General features: G+C 62.8%; 2 protein-coding genes across 3 annotated transcripts; both read right to left on the minus strand.

Moving 5' to 3' along the window:
* Positions 1 to 3,957: 3,957 nt before the first annotated feature.
* On the minus strand, positions 3,958 to 6,134 carry MTFP1 (mitochondrial fission process 1). Of its 2 annotated transcripts, XM_083874067.1 has the most exons (4): positions 6,050 to 6,134; positions 4,824 to 4,951; positions 4,528 to 4,751; positions 3,958 to 4,152 (listed from the first exon to the last, which is right to left on the minus strand). In XM_083874067.1, exons 1-4 carry the CDS (start codon positions 6,099 to 6,101, stop codon positions 4,077 to 4,079), a joined length of 480 nt encoding a protein of 159 aa, XP_083730193.1. In that variant the 5' UTR covers positions 6,102 to 6,134; the 3' UTR covers positions 3,958 to 4,076. The 2 variants fall into 2 exon arrangements, with proteins under 2 accessions (XP_083730193.1, XP_083730192.1); XM_083874066.1 differs by having other exon boundaries at positions 4,528 to 4,951.
* Positions 6,135 to 6,828: 694 nt separating this feature from the next.
* SEC14L2 (SEC14 like lipid binding 2) lies at positions 6,829 to 11,657 on the minus strand. Its single transcript, XM_083873996.1, has 12 exons — positions 11,584 to 11,657; positions 9,638 to 9,713; positions 9,511 to 9,554; positions 9,294 to 9,353; positions 9,005 to 9,193; positions 8,338 to 8,433; positions 8,172 to 8,232; positions 8,015 to 8,098; positions 7,786 to 7,892; positions 7,571 to 7,710; positions 7,318 to 7,487; positions 6,829 to 7,237 (listed from the first exon to the last, which is right to left on the minus strand). The coding sequence occupies exons 1-12, from the start codon at positions 11,635 to 11,637 to the stop codon at positions 7,107 to 7,109; spliced, it is 1,212 nt and encodes a 403-aa protein (XP_083730122.1). The 5' UTR covers positions 11,638 to 11,657; the 3' UTR covers positions 6,829 to 7,106.
* Between the last annotated feature and the right edge of the window lie 1,394 nt (positions 11,658 to 13,051).

The raw sequence follows: 13,051 nt of genomic DNA on the forward strand, positions 1-13,051 counted from the left end.
AACTGCTCCTCCCAGGTGGTTTTCCTCTCCAGCAGAGCTGGAAGCAGAACTGTGATGGGACAAGGAGGGGGCTAGGGACTGGGACTCTCTGGTGGGACCAGGATCAGCCATGGGATCATGACAATGGTGGGGTGAAAACTGTGGTGGGCTTAGGAGCCATGAGGGACATCCAAGGGACATCCAAGGGACCAAGGCTGAGTGATGGCACCAGGCCATGTGATGAATGGGATCAGGGCAAACTGGTTAGATCAGGACCATGTGCAGGAGTAAAATGACATAGTGAGAGCAGCACCATGCACAGGATGAGGACTAACTGGTGGGGACGGGACCTTGTGATGGGATCTGCACCTTGCTGAGGAGCAACAATGACATGGGAGACCCAGCACCACACCTGGGAGCAGGACTGATTGGTGAGTATGGGACCAGGACTAACTGGTGGGTATGGGATCATGCTCAGGACCACCACTGCAGGAGCAGTCTGCACGATGGCACTGGGACTGTGAGATGGAATGGGGATGGGAAGATGAGCACAGGCTGTTGTGGTGAGACTGGGAAGGTGTGAGGGGTGGGACCAGCCCCAGGTGTTGGGCTGCCGATGGATGCCAAGACCAAGCAAAGCCCCCGACCCCATCAGTGCCAGCTGGGACCCATTGACACCCAGCCCCAAGTCCTTAAAGATCCCCAGCTGGTGGGGTGGGGATGCTGCTCCCTGGGGATGGAGCTGTGCTTCTTGGTGGTGGTGTGTGGGGCTATGCTGGAGGTGGCAGGTGAGTGGGGCTGGGATCCCCCTTCAGTCCTCCTGCTGGTTGCACTGGGAGAGGTGGGTGGTGGGTGCCCCTTGCTTTTCCCAGTGCTGGTTCCTGATGGGCACCTGGGGGAGAGCAGCCTTCCTGAAATGATCCCAAGCTCTGAGGGTTGGGGCAAGGGGCTCCCAATGTCCAAGCAGGGCTGGTGGGGCCTAGTTGGGGTGGGGGGGGGGATCAGAAGCACTGGTGGGGTCTGTGGCTGCTGATGGTGGTGTCCCACCCCATGAACAGCTCCTGGTCTGTCCCCAGCCCTGGGCAGGGTCATGGTGCTGGGAGTGCTCCTGGTGTATTCCTGGTGTAAATGTAGTGCAGGTGAGTTCCTGCTGGGCTGGGGACAGAAGAGCCCCTGATGCCTCCTGGGTGCGCTCCCTGCCTTTTTGCTGCTGCCACCTGTCCCCAACAAGTCCTGGGGACACCTGAGCACCTGAATGTCTCTGCTGTGTCTGGGACATGCTACTGCTGGCTCAGCCCTCCCCTTGCAGGGACCACCACGGTTCCAGTTGCCTCAGAGCCCCCTGGTCACACGGTGACAGCTCCAGTGATGTCCTCAGGCATGGAGACTGGGAGGGTTCCTGCTCACCCCCACTCTGAGGAGCCCATCATGAACTTCACCTTGAGGCTCCTGGATGGTGAGTGCTCTGGGGGTGCTGCAGGACAATGCTGGGGAGTGAGACCATGGAATGGGTCCAGCCAAGACTCTTGGGCTCAACCAGCAGCAAGTCAGTGCCTTCTCCTGGCTGGCCCCAGCACTAGGACCACCCGGAAAGGTGGCTGTCCCTGCAGGAACTCCCTGCTTCTCCTTGTGGAGGTTGTAGGGCTTTGAGATGTTCCCAGTCCTGTGTCTGATTCCACAGTGGGGTTTGGGGATCGGCTCTGCCCCTGATGGGTGACATGGTCCCTCTCAGCTCCAGGGGGGTCCAGGAAGGTGCTGTAGCTCTGGAGAAGGGAAGGCAGGCCTGGGGGACAGAACCAGGACAGGGGGTGGGCTCTGAAAGGGGGAAGCTGAAGGGATGGGGGCCAAGACACTGGTGGATGGTGGTCTGGGATGTGTCTGATACCCCCATCTCTGGTGGGAGAGGTTTGGGGGTGTCACACTGAACTCACACTTCTCAGAGGACTCCAGTGTCACTCCAGAGAAGCCACTAGTGCTCAGCCCTGGCTCTATGATCCACCTGGAAGCCAGTATCCACTTCAGTCCCAGCATCTCCATGAAGATCCATGTGGATCAGTGCTATGCGACCACCACAGGGCAGCCAGGACACTCCAGAAGAGTCTTCATGGTGGTGAACAGCCATGGGTCAGTGCTGGTGAGGCAGGAAGTAGGGGCTCCTTCTCCAGCCACTCTGGGGTCCTGCAGGACCTCCTGATGGAAAGGGATGTCCAGAGCCTGGAGACAGCCCTGGAATGTCCTGTGTCAATCTCCTGCCACAGATGCCTGCATGGGGAGAAGTTGAGGAATGTGTCTGTCCAGCACCAGAGAGGGGGGTCTGTCCTCCACCTCTCCATCCTGGCCCCCACACTGGAGACTGAGCCTGAGGAAGAGCAGGTGAAGTGGGGATGATGCCCTTGGTGGTGGGATTGAGGTCTTAGGGAGGGGGATAATGTGGGTGTCTCAAAACATTGTCCATCCTGAGACATCCCAGCTCCTGCTGGGGTGGCCTCAGCCCCATGAGGTCATGTGGAAGGAGAGCAGGGTCCCTGAGGAAGGACATGGTGTCTCAGCAGGTCTATGTGCACTGCCTACTGATGGCATGGGGACAAGGACATGCCACCAGAACCTGCTTCTACAGCCACACCACAGCCAGGTATGCTGGGTGTCCAGGGAAACGAGCACCCCATGGGTGTGCTGGGGGCAGAACCCACCTCTGGGAAGAACAAGCCACCCCACTGTGGTCTGGATATCACCTCTTATTCAATGGCAGCTGGTGGCATTGCCACAGGTCCCAGCTCCCTCATGCTGCAGATGTTAGGGAGGTGCTTGGAGACATCTCCTCTGGGGTGGTACCACGTGGGTCTCGTGGTGGAGTCTGAGGACACCTACAGCTGCCCCACCCAGTTCTGCCCTCTCCTCTCCCAGCTGGCACAACGCAGAGGACCCTGTCCAGAGTACCCCATGCCACTGCTGTGACACCGGTTGTCCCGCTGCTGACAACCTCCGTGGAGACATGGCAGGTAACAGAGGTGGGACAGGGTGGCCCCATGTTGTTTTGGGGTCTTGGGAGGGCTCCTGGACCTGGGCTGGACTGCATTGGACATATCCTCCTATAGCATTCCCAGGAGAGGGGACTCTCCACCGGGAGACAGTTGGACCAGTGCTGGTGCAGAAGGAGAAGGTACCATGGTATAAAGGTGAGGGACACCCCAACCCTCTTCCATGTCCCCAAAACCCCCACCCCTTGTGCTGAACTCCCCTCTGACCCCCAGGTGTGTTTTTTTTGCCTTTCCCAGCACTGTGCCAGACAGCAAAGAGGCTCCTGCTGGCTGGGCTGGCCCTGGTGGGCAGTGCTGTGCTAGTGGTCGCTGTGCTGGGGGGGCTGCTGGGGCTGGCCCTGACCCCCTGGCACCTGGGCAGACCCCGGCGGGGACAGCGGCCACCCAGGCAGAGATGTCCCTTCCAGGCTGAGCTGCAGAGTGTGGTGGGGGCCCTGGTCCTCAGGGAGACAGAGACACAGGGCAAGATGGGACCAGAACCTCTTTCTCACTAATAAATGTGGTTTTGCTTTCTCTAAAGCTTCTCCTAGTTGGTAGTGTGTGGACGCCACCAAGGGATGGAGATGTGCCCCTACACTGGCAAGCTACATGTCCAGGTTCCCCCCAGGTAGCTGGAGATGTGGCTTCCAGGTGTTGTGGCACTGTCCCAGCCTGTGGCGCTGGAGATCGTGGCTCCTGGCTGGGTGGATTTCATGTCCTTGGAGACCATGGATGTGGTGGCAGCTCCTTGGGGACAGGCCCCAGGATGTCCCACGAGGCTGTGATGTAGAGGTTCCAGGGTGGGGGACAGCAGGGCTGCTCTGGGCAGGAAGAGACCCCTTCTCCCAGGTGGAGACCCCTGAGGGATTTGGACCCACCCAGATCCATATGTCTGCCAAGAGAGGACATAGCCTGGCCATGGTGGCACCTCAGCATCACCCATCAGGGGTCATGTTTGAAATGGTTTATTAGGACCAGTGTGGAGCAGGGGGGCCACTCTGGGGGTCACCAGAGTGAGAGGTCACAGTAGGTGGGTCACAGCAGCATGCCTCAGTTTCCCCGGAGTGCACGGGGTGGTGCTCAGTGGGACGTCGGGGGCTCTCCTGGTGTCCCGTAAAGCTTGCGGAGGCTGGAATCCATCAGGAAATCCACAGTCCTGCGGCAGGAGAGGGCGTCAGTGAGGTCCCGGGGGGGTCTCTGGGGCAGTGGATGTGATGTGGGATGGGTGGGGCTGTCCTCAATATCCCCTGAGACACCAGCGCCACCAAAACCAGGTTTAGCACAGCCTCACTGTGCTAATCCCGGCTCAGCTCTGGATAATCCCCACCCTGACAGGGACGTGTCCTGGCTGGACCCCAGCAAAGCCCCTTTGGCGTGGAGACATCCCATCAGCACCCTCTGCTCCCAGCCCCAAGCCCATTCTGGGACCGGTCTCCAAGGAGACAAATGTGCTCCATCCCTCGGGGCTGTGGGGATGGGGTGGTGGCACCTGCCTGTCCCCCCGCCCCAGGGGTGTCCCGGTGTCTGTTACCTGTCGATGGGGGTGATGATGAGGGGGATGGCAGCCAGCCCCAGGGCAGTGGTGGTCCAGCGGCGCACGGGCAGGGGCCAGCGGGTGAGGGAGCCCAGCAGGGCCAGCGAGGCGGCACAGAGCCGGTTGATGGTGAAGCCGGGGATGGCCACCGAGGCCAGGCTCTGCCACACGAAGGTGTCCACCACGGCCACTCCCACACGTGTGGGGTCCTGCGGGTGGGCCTGGGGGGACACAGGGGTCAGTGGAAGGGCAGGGATGGGGAGGCTGGGGGGTGAGGAGGGGGTGGCACTCACGGCGGCAGCTTTCCGACCCTTGTCGATGGCGTCTGCGGTCACGTAGGCGGTGGCCACGCCGTAGCTGGCCCACACCACCGGCACGGGCACCAGCGGGCGGAAGGACTCGCCCACCTCGTTGGCATAACCTGAGGGGATGGTAGGGTCAGGGGCTGACTGTCCCCACGTCACCTGTCCAGGGTGTCCCAATGTCACTGCATGGATCTTGCACAGGGGTGTTTGGAATGCCTGGGTCTCCTTGGACCCACCGTCACTGGGACAGCTGGACTGGGGGTGACCGGTGCCAGTGCTGGTGTCTGTGACTGCCCAGTGCTAGTGACAGTGCCCACTTCTGGTATCTGTGTCTGCCCAGCGCCCATAACTGGTCCTGGTATCCATTGCATAGTGCTGGTGGATGGTGCCACTAGCCAGTGTCAGTGCTATGGACACATACGTGGTGCTGGTGTGCAGTGCTGTTACCCTGTGTGCTGTGCCCAGTGCCAGGGCCTGCTGTGTGGTGCTGATATCTGCTACCAGAACCCTGTCTCAGTGTCCTGTGCAGTGCGTAGTGCTGGGTGTTGGTGCTCTGTGCCCAATACCACGGGCCCAGTGCACTCTGTGGTACCAATACTGGAGTTCAGTGCCCAGGGCAGTGCAGTGCCTGGTGTGTGGTGCCCAATACCTGACACAGTCTCTGGTGTCATGTTCCCCAAGCAGTGCCGGGTGTCAGTGCCTGGTTCCCGGTGTGTGCCTGCCGTCGGTACCCGGTACCAGTGCTCGGTGCTGTGCTCAGCGCCCAACACCACTGCCCCCTTCCTGAGGCTAGTGCCCGCTGTCACCGGCCAGTTCCCGGTGTCGATACCGTGTGACGGGGCTGGTGCCCGGCATCACTGCCCCGTTTGTGCAGCCGGTACCCGATGTCAGTGCCCAAAACCAGTGCCCAGGTCCCGGTGGCGGTATTCGATGTTAATGCCCAATGTCACTGCTCAGGTCCCCGTGCCTGTGCCCAGCGTCACTGCCCAGTGCTGGTACCCGGTACCCGATGTCGGTACCCGGTTCCCGGCGCTCCCGTAGTTCCCGGCACCGGTACCCAGTGTCAGTGCTCTGTACTCAATGTCAGCGCCCGCTTCCCGGTGTCAGCGCTCAATGTCAGTGCCCGGTGCCGGTACCCGCTTCCCGGGGTCAGCGCTCAATGTCAGTGCCCGGTTCCCGGTGTCAGTGCCCGGTGCCCGGTTCCCGGTGCTCACCCAGGTATCGGACCCACGTGTCCCGGTACAGGTCGGGCTCCTCCTGCCCCATGGCGCGCGCCACCGCTCCCGCAGCATGCCCCGCCCCCTGCTACGTCACGAAACCACGCCCACTTTGGCAGATTTGCATTGCCCCCGCCCCTCGGGGCCGCGGGATGGCGGCGGGGGCGGGGCCTGGCCGCGTACGTGACCCCGCGGCCTGACGTCACCGGCGGTCACGGGGACGGCTCTGGGGCTGGGGAACAGTGACGGGTCTGCGGGAACGGCTGTGGGGAAACTGTGGGGCCGGGGGACAGTTAGGGACCTGGGGGAACAGTTATGTGGCTGGGGTGGCAGCTGTGGGGCTGGGGAGACAGTTATGTGGCTGGCGTGGCAGTTGTGGGGCTGGGGAGACAGTTACGTGGCTGGGGTCAACTGGGGCGGTTATGGGGCTGAGGGGCAGCAGGGGCAGTTCTGGGGCTGGGGAGCCATTCTTTGGTTGGGTCGGTAATTGTGGGACTGGGGGCACAGTTAAGGGGCTGAGGGGAGCAGTTACGAGACTGAGGGGGCAGTTCAGGGGCTGAGGGGAGCAGTTACGAGACTGAGGGGGCAGTTCAGGGGCTGGGGGGAGCAGTTACGAGACTGAGGGGGCAGTTCAGGGGCTGGGGGGAGCAGTTACGAGACTGAGGGGGCAGTTCAGGGGCTGAGGGGAGCAGTTACGAGACTGAGGGGGCAGTTCAGGGGCTGGGGGGAGCAGTTACGAGACTGAGGGGGCAGTTCAGGGGCTGGGGGCAGCCGGTCCCGTTGTAGGGTTGAGGGGGGCAGCAGGGGCAGTTCTGGCGCCGGGGAGCCACAAACCGGAGCAGAGCCTGCTCAGTCCATCCCTTTACTCCCCACCCCAGGCAGCAGCAGCAGCGGTGGGTGCAGGGCCCACATAAGGCACAGAGCTGGGGGGGCTGCAGGCGCTCGGCCCCGTCCGGCCCCACTCGGCCCCCCCTCAGTCCAGCAGCTCCGGGGCTCAGCCCCAGCTCCATCTTCCCGTGGGGCCATCCTGGGGGCGCGGTGCAGCCCGGGGAGCTCAGGGGCTGTGGTTGGGGGACTCCCCCTGGATCTGCTGGGCAGAGGCGGTGTCGGGCAGCAGCACCTCCACGCTGTAGCTCACCTTCTTGGAGTGGAGGAAGCTGTAGGTGTTGTCGAAGCGTAGGACATCTGCGGGGGGACAGGGGTGTCAGGGACACGGGGGACACCTCGGGGGTCCCGCAGGTCCCTGGGGAGGGCTCAGCACTCACAAATGCCGGGCGTGGAGCAGGTGAGGGAGCCGTCCTCGGGCACCATGTGTGCGTTGTAGCGCTGGTTGGGGAGCACCTCGGTCATGTCACCAGCCCGCTGCCGCTCCCCGACTTTGGTCTTCAGGTACACCCCAAAGCCGATGTCGGCGCCCTCGGAGCGGAACTGCCACCTGCAGGGCACAGGGCAGTGCTGTGGTGGTGTGGGGACACCGTGGCTGTCACCCTCTCCCCGCAGTGTGGAGCTGCTGCTCACCTGAGGACGCAGCCGGGGAAGAGGATCTCGTACTCGACCTGGTGGGACGAGCCTCTGTTGACCACGACCGAGTGTTCGTACTTCTGTGCCAGCTGGTCCCGCACGTAGTAATGCTGGGGCACGTCCCCCCCGTAGTTTATCTGGAAGGGATGGAGGATGTGGGTTTGGGAGAACCGCCCAGCACCCCTGAAGAACCCAGCAGAGGCTCCTCCTACCTTGCTGGAGCACTTGGGGTCCCCGTCAGGGTCTGTCATTGTCCCCCCGTACTCCACCGGGATCTGTGCGGGGTCGATGTATTTCTGCAGGACTTCCTTCCAGTTGGCTAGAGGGGAGGACAGCAGGTTTGGGGGACTATGAGTTGGAGTATCTCCCCTGGGTGGGATGACAGTGGTGCAGAGATGTGTCACCCCCATTTGGGACAACTTGGGGAGGATCAGGACTCACATCCCAGTACCACGACCTTCCTGCGTGTGTCCTCGCTCAGGAAGTGCTTGACCAGGTTGTAGGCCACGGGGAAGAGCTTGGGGGCTGAGGGCAGAGGGGGGCATTAGGGGGTGTCAGCACCTGGGTGAGGGGAGCAGGACCCTGGGGCTGAACTCACCCTTCACAATAAAGAGGCGCTTGAGGGACTCAGGGTAATTCTCCTCGAACATGGCCAGGATCTGCAGGACGGGGGGAGCTCAGGTCATCCACCAGGACCCCACCCAGAACACAGGGATCATCCCAGACCCCTGTGGTCCAGCAGGGAGGTGGGCAGGAGCCCTCACCTCCCCATATGTGTCCACAGCTGGCTTCCAGAGGTGCTTCAGGCCCAGGCCCTCACAGTCATACACCATCATCACCATCTCAACCTTCTTGCCCAGCTGGGATGGGGAGAGGGAGAGGATCAGGCAGGATTCACAGGCAGGTCCAGGGATGGGGTGGCCCCAACAGGCTAGCTGCCCCAGCCAGAGCCACCTCCCAAGTTTAGTGTGGGCAGAAGGGACTTCATGGGAGCTGGGAGAGGGACATGGGCTGAGGGACAGCAGGAACATGGACTGGTGGGATGGCAGGATGCAGAGTTGTGGGATGGGAGGATGAACCAGAGGTGGACATACAGGGTTGGCAGGGACATGGTCCATGGTGGGGTGGACAGGACATGGATTTGTGGGGCTGAGGGAGATGAACTGGACTTGGACCTGTAGGACTGGCAAGTGAGGACATTGTCTGGTAAGCACGTACCAGAGATGGGGAGCTGGCGAGATACGTGCTGGGGAGGACTTTGAGTTGTGGGAATGGACATGCATATATGGGGCTGGCAGGAATATGGACGGAGGAGAATGGACAGGACAGGGACCGACAGCGCTGGGGAAGATGATGACTGGTACAGTGGAGCTGGCAGGGACATGGTCCCACAGGTGTGTTGGGGCCAGCAGAGGGTGGGCAGGTTCCCACCTTTTCACTCTGCTGCTCACACTCGTGCCGGAGCACTTCACAGTCCCGGAACTTGTTCTTGAGCAGGTCCTGCTTGGAGGCGGAGAACAGCAGCCCCTTGGCGTCCAGCGGCCCGATGATCTCATACCACACCGGGCTGCCCTCGCGGTCGTAGCCACACAGCCCACCTGACATGTACTTCCGAATCACCTGCAGGAGCACGGCGGGTTCAGGGCACCTCACACAGACCCCAGGGGACTCAGGGGGACGGTCCCCTCCAGGGCCACCCCAGGAGGCCAGGGACACTCACCTCAGGAGGCTCCCAGGCGATGATGTTGTCGGCATCCATGTGCTTGCGGACCTCGATGTGCTGCAGTGGGGCAGAGCGGGCCAGGGTGAGATTTGGGACAAGGTGAACCCCATGGGCAGGTCCCCCTTGCTGGGGCTGTTGGCCCACGGCAGGGCATCACACGCCAGGTATGTTCCAGCACAGCGGGGTCCCCCCAAAAGCAGGGTGCCCCTCTCACCTTGCGGACCATTGCCTCTGCCTTGGGCAGGTCGAAGGCGCGTGCTGCAAGAGAGCAGAGAGCTCAGCCCCCCGCCAGCCCCACGGGGGCTCCCACCTCACCAGGGCTATTACCACTTTGGGGTTACCTCGGAGCCATTTCAGGAGGAAATAGTCGTCCTGGGAGGGTAGGGAGGGCAGCACGTCCTGCAGCTTTTCCCGGAACTGTGGGGACAGGAGGGGCAGTTGGTGAAGGGATCCCTGATCCTCCTCAAAAACCTCAAGGCTGAAGGTTTGTCTCTTCCTTGTCCCCCTCAAAAACATGTCCACCAGTATTGAGACATTCTCCCAGGGGAGAAGGGTCACCCTGTGCCCCCTCCCTGTCCCACGTGCAGCCAGCTGGGATCAGTGGTCACCTGGCAGGGGACTGTCCCCAGGCCAGCTGCCCTGCTCTGGGTGTCCCCCAGCACAAGGTGTCCCCAAGCTCTTGCATAAGGCGTGAGTTTGGGCTGTCACCACTCCGCTCCTCCCGGAAGGTCCCACAGGGAGTGGGTGAACCAGCCCCCTCCAGGGGTGTCCTTTGGGATGGATGGGGGCAGTCACTGTGTGTTCCCCTGCTCCAGTGACACCCCAGCAAGTCACAGCCCCCCTGGCACAGGCAGGAGGGTGTCAGGGTGCAGGACTGGGGGCATTGGGAAAGCTCAGGGACCAACCCCCCCCCCCCCCCCCCCCGCCCTCAGAGGGGGTCCTGCAGGCACCAGGCAGACCAGGCCCCACCAATGGCATCCTTGGGATGAAGCCAGGCACCAGCACATCACCACGTGTCCCCGTTTCAGTGACACCCCTAGTGGGTCACAGCCTGCTAGCACAGGCAGGAGGCTATTGGGGTGCAAGATTAGGAGGTTTGGGGGACCCAGGGTCCCCTCTCCACATGGCCCCGCTCACCCCAACCAGGCTACGGCTCAAATCTCCGTACCAGCCGAGGCCCTCCCCTTAATGAGCCTGATTAGCTTATCTCCCGCTGAATTTAGGGGTAATTAAACCCGGGATTAGCTCCTTCACCCTGGGACAAAGCCGGTGGTGGTGGACGAACGGGTTGGGCCACTCGCCTCCCTCAGGCAGCCCGGGCACGGCTGGCACCGGGCACGGTTTGGGCTCGGTGCCCCACGCCTGCCTCTGCCCCCCCACCCCGCGCTGGCACCCCGCGGGGTCATCGCCCGCCCGTGGAATTTGGCTGGGTCTGAAAGGCAGCGATAAGATAAAGGCACGGGGGTGCCCTCGTGGTTGGGGTGTACTGAACCCCGATAAGGGCTGGCACCCAAACACCAGCGGCTGGCAGAGATAGGTGGCCGTGCTGGGTGACAGTCACCGGTTCCGGCTGTCCCCGGGCCCGCAATCACGGCGGTGACGGGACAAAGTTTTCCAGTCCCATGGGAAAGGTGAAAGAACACGGGGCCCGGCGGTGCCCAGTCTGGGGGGACACCCGTGGTTCACTTCCCCGGTGGGCAGCACCACGGGGGGCTCAGCTCGGGGCCGGGGGGTCCAGGGTGGGATGGAAGCGGCAGAAAACCACGGTCCCAAGGGCCCGGCAGTGAGGCGGGAGGTTCCCAAGCCCCGGGGAGGATGGGAGAGGGATGCGGCCCACCACGGGAGGGGCCCCCAGGACCCCCGCAGGCCGGTCCTGCCCTGCCCTGGAGGGCAGTGCCGCAGTGGGGCTCGGCCCGGGTGTTTGGGGTCCGGGATGGGGGATGGAGGCAGCGGGAACCTCCCGGGGCCGGACTTATGGGGCGGGGCGGAGGCTGAAGGCGATGGGACGTCCCCGCGGCCAGAAATGGGGGTGAAGCCGGTAGGTTTGGGGTGCGGAGCCCCCCGGAGCGGCGGCGATGCCGGTGAGTTTGGAGCCCGGGATGAGGGGCTGGAGGAGGCGGCGGGAGCCCCCCGGGGCCGGAAACAGAAACGCTGCCGGTGGGTTTGGGGTGCGGGGCGGGGGTGATGCCGGTCCCGTGGCGGATGCGGGCGCACAGCGGGGAGGACAGGACAGCCCGGCCCCGGGCCCTGTCTCCCCGCAGCCCCCGGTCCCTCCGTCCCGGCTCACCTGGGCCAGCACCTCCGCCTGCCGCGGGCTCAGGTCCCCGACGCGGCCGCTCATGGTGCGCTGCGGGCGGCTCTGCCCGGCCCCGCCGGCCGGGAAGGCTCCGAGCACCTCCCCGGGACCGCCCCCGCCCCGCCCGGCCCGGCCCGGCCCGGCCCCCCGCCCACCCCCGTGGCCTTGGACCCTGCCCGACCCCTGCCCGCCCGGTCAGCGCCCGCTGCCGCCCCGCCATGGGGGATGGGGGTGATGGAGGCGTAGGGAATATGGGGGCACAGAGGGGCTTGGGGACTATAGGGGGGTATGGGAGACTTTGGGGGTTATGGGAACTATGGGGGATAAGGGGGGCATGGAGGGGTATGGGAGCTATAGGGGATATGGGGGCATGAGGATGCTTAGGGGGTATGGGGAGTATGGGGGCATAAAGGGCCTTGGGGGTATGAGGGACTTGGGGGGATGTGAGGACTATAGGGGACATGTGGGGCAGGGGTACATGGGGAATAGGGGATGTGGGGACACAGGGGCCCTTGGGAGGCATGGGGAACATTGGGATTTGGGGGGCAAGGGAGAGATGGGTGTAGGGGGCTCTGCGGGTCAAGGAGTTTACAGGAATGTGGGGGCCCTATGAGAGTTTGGGAGATGCAGTGGGGTAGAAGGGTGTGGGAGGACACTGGGGTCTGGAGGGAGATGTGACTGTGGGATGGGAGATGGTGATATGGGGCAGGTGTCAGGGAGAGGGGACAGTGATGAGGACAGTGCCAGGGATAGGAGGTGGGGACAGGGAACAGAGGTGGGAACAGGGATCGAAAGTGGGGCAGGGACTGGGGCAGGGTGCCAAGTAGAAGGGACAGGGACAGATTGAGTGCAGTGATTGGAAGATGGGGATGAGGAGCAGGATGCCAGTGGGGCTGTGTGTGTCCCATGGAGCCATGGATGTCCCACAGAGCCCTGTGCCCCACATGGGCACAATTGTCCTAGAGAGCTCTGCATGTCCTATGGAACAATATTTATCCCATGAAGCTGTGGATGTCCCGTGGGTGCCCTATGAAGTTATACATGTCCATGGATAACCCATGGAAACATCCCATGAAACCATACATGTCCCTTGTTGGGGCGGTGGATGTCCCACAGAGCCGTCTGTGTCCCACGTGTGCATGTCCCAAGGAGCCATTTATGTCCCATGGAGTTGTATGTGTCCCTTGGAACTGGGATGCATAGATGTCCCATGGAGCCATCCACATTCTGTGGACCCGTATGTGTCCCCTGGAGCTGCAGGTGTTCAGGAAGCAATCTGTATCCCACGAACCTATGGATGCTGCACGGAGCCATTCACACCCCTTGCTGTGTCCCCTCCATGCAGCAGCTCTGGCAGCAGCCATCCCCAGGCTCCATTTCAGTGCTCCCCCCCAAATCCACACAGTCTCCCACATCCATGTTCGCCGTTCCCAAACATGGCTGGTTCCCGAGCCAGCCG

This window comes from Zosterops lateralis (genome assembly GCF_965231275.1).
Source record: "Zosterops lateralis genome assembly, chromosome: 17".
In the NCBI taxonomy this organism is placed as follows: domain Eukaryota; kingdom Metazoa; phylum Chordata; class Aves; order Passeriformes; family Zosteropidae; genus Zosterops; species Zosterops lateralis.